Source organism: Austrofundulus limnaeus, unplaced genomic scaffold (assembly GCF_001266775.1).
Source record: "Austrofundulus limnaeus strain Quisiro unplaced genomic scaffold, Austrofundulus_limnaeus-1.0 Scaffold142, whole genome shotgun sequence".
Classification (NCBI taxonomy): domain Eukaryota; kingdom Metazoa; phylum Chordata; class Actinopteri; order Cyprinodontiformes; family Rivulidae; genus Austrofundulus; species Austrofundulus limnaeus.
The window spans coordinates 889590-891812 of NW_013952544.1; the positions used below are offsets into that span (position 1 = coordinate 889590).

A 2223-nucleotide genomic window follows, 5' to 3' on the forward strand; every position below is an offset into this window, starting at 1 on the left:
ATATAATATAATATGAAATATTTTAACAATTCAAACAAAGTTTGTTTTAGAAATGCAGAGTAGTTTTTGACATCTAACCAGACTTGGAATATCAAACATTTATTTTTAGACTGAAAATAGAAATCTTTTGTTGAAAACAGTAATTTGAAGTAATAAGTAGCTTTTTGAATAAATGTTTAAAGTTCTCACACTATTTGACTTTAAAATCACTTTAAAKCTCAACTTAAGCCCAGAATGAGTCAGCTTTTTTCTAATTTTAATTAATTTAGCCTTTAAACAAAAAGTTAATTTGGGTCTGAACAGATGCAGTTGTTGACAGATGAACATAAAATAAAACACTCAGTCTGAGTTGATGGTTTTATTGATTGTGAAAAGCAAGACAATCTAAAACAGGCAGCTTCAAAGCCTCCAGTGCTGTCAGCCCGACCACTAATCCCCGGACAAACATCGGCTCTACCTGGCCCCGGCTCGGGGTTTCATACGCAGAGCTTCATAAAAGGAGAAGTGGGCGGGGCTCCGCGCTGGACGGCCAAACGGCTGAACGCTGCCCGGCCGCTCAGAGGAAGCTGCTCAAGCCTTCCAATGAGACGAGGGCAGAGGCAGGCGCCGCGACGCCTCATCACTCAACATTTCATCAAAACGTTTCAAAATAATTAAATAGATTAAAAAACAAAACAAAAAAAAGCTAAGAACAAGGTGCGAATGAACCCTGAATTCATGATATCAAAGGTGTGTCAAAAGTTAATAGTAATTTTGGTCGGAAATTAAAGGCGAAAGTCGTCGGCGCGGCGTCGGACTACGACAGATTGGCGCTCAGGTCCGGGTTGGCGGAGCTGTTTTCCTGATTGGACGCCTGGCTTCCTCGCGGCGGCACCTCGATGATGCGAGGCTTGTCGATGATGCGGGCGCGGCGATCACCTTTCTCTACGATTCCGATGATCCATGCGCCGTTGGAGGCGTTGCCCGCCGCCGAGTTGTGACTCTTCATCTCAGAGCAAAACTTGGCCGCCTGCTCCCTGGGCAGACACACCAGCAGTCCACCTGCAGGGACACAAGGGTTAACGCTCAGTTAGTGCATCTTTACAGCTGTACACGACGAGAGCGGGCCGAAGACGTCTGCACGGCCCCGCCAGTCTCCTACCGGAGGTCTCGGCCGATCGGCCCTGCAGCAGGCTGAACAGGTTCCCTCCGGCTTTGCTGATGGCGCTCATCTTGGCGATGATCGGCAGGTTGTGGATGACGAAGGCCACCTCGTGTTTCTGCTGCGATGCCAGGTTGTTGGCGTGTCCCAGCAGACCGAAGCCTGTCACGTCCGTGGCGGCGTGAGCCTGATACTTGTGCATCAGGCGTGCCGCTGCAGGGAACAAAGAACCACAATGAGCCAGATTAGACCCCCCTTTTCTATCTTTTAAAGAGATCCCAGAGTAGACGTAACATTAGACTTAATTTGATAAACATTTACTTCAACAAAAACTATAAAAATACTGTAGGCTGATTAGTTTTTATACATTTTATAAAATATATTGTCACCTAGACAGCGCCATTACACCCCAAAGGGTAAATAATGACTTTTACTAGATGCTCCACTGCAAGGCTAACACTATATCACCACATACGTTATTAGCTCGGGTGGTAAAACTATATCAACATGTATTAGCTCAAACGCTAATGCTTTATTAGTAAAATGAGTTTTGGTTAAATCCATCTTAACTGGGAATGAAACAGTGCCACCTGCTGTCGCTGGTTGTACTTGCACTGTAAAACTGCTCCAAATGAGGTAACATGGCTGCGAATGTGTGAGGACAAAAATATAATATTGGAGTGATGTTAAAGTGTTTGAAAGCTAAACGTTAACTTATTATGTTGTGTATTATGCTTCTTGCTTTGTTTTTGCCATGTTTTGCAGTTAGTTACTGTTGGATTTTATAGTATTTGGCGCAATTTTATATTCATGTGTTCAGCTAAGCTAGCAGCTAACTGTGGTACTGTTTTCCAGGCAAAACAGAGCTCATGCTAATTGTCCACAAGATCTCTATCCACGACTGAATTACTGTGGTATTTTGTGCAGATAATAAACTGCTGTCACAACCAATCAGCGCTGAGTGGATCATTGAGTAGAAGAGAGATATGACCAGACACACAATGGTCACTCACACACACGTTTGTTTCTTGACCCCGTGGGGACCTTCCATTGACTTCCATTCATGTTTTTTAGACTTTATA

The 2223-nt window shown here is 43.9% G+C and overlaps 1 protein-coding gene across 1 annotated transcript in view; it reads right to left on the reverse strand.

The window, feature by feature from the left end:
* Window positions 1-343: 343 nt before the first annotated feature.
* sephs3 (selenophosphate synthetase 3) overlaps window positions 344-2223 on the reverse strand; it is a 6932-nt gene continuing 5052 nt past the window's right edge. The window contains exons 7-8 of the mRNA XM_014016305.1: window positions 1142-1354; window positions 344-1041 (exon numbers count right to left, since the gene is read on the reverse strand). Coding sequence (XP_013871759.1) covers window positions 797-1041; window positions 1142-1354 — 458 coding nt within the window. The 3' untranslated portion in view covers window positions 344-796. The remainder of the gene's footprint in view (window positions 1042-1141; window positions 1355-2223) is intronic.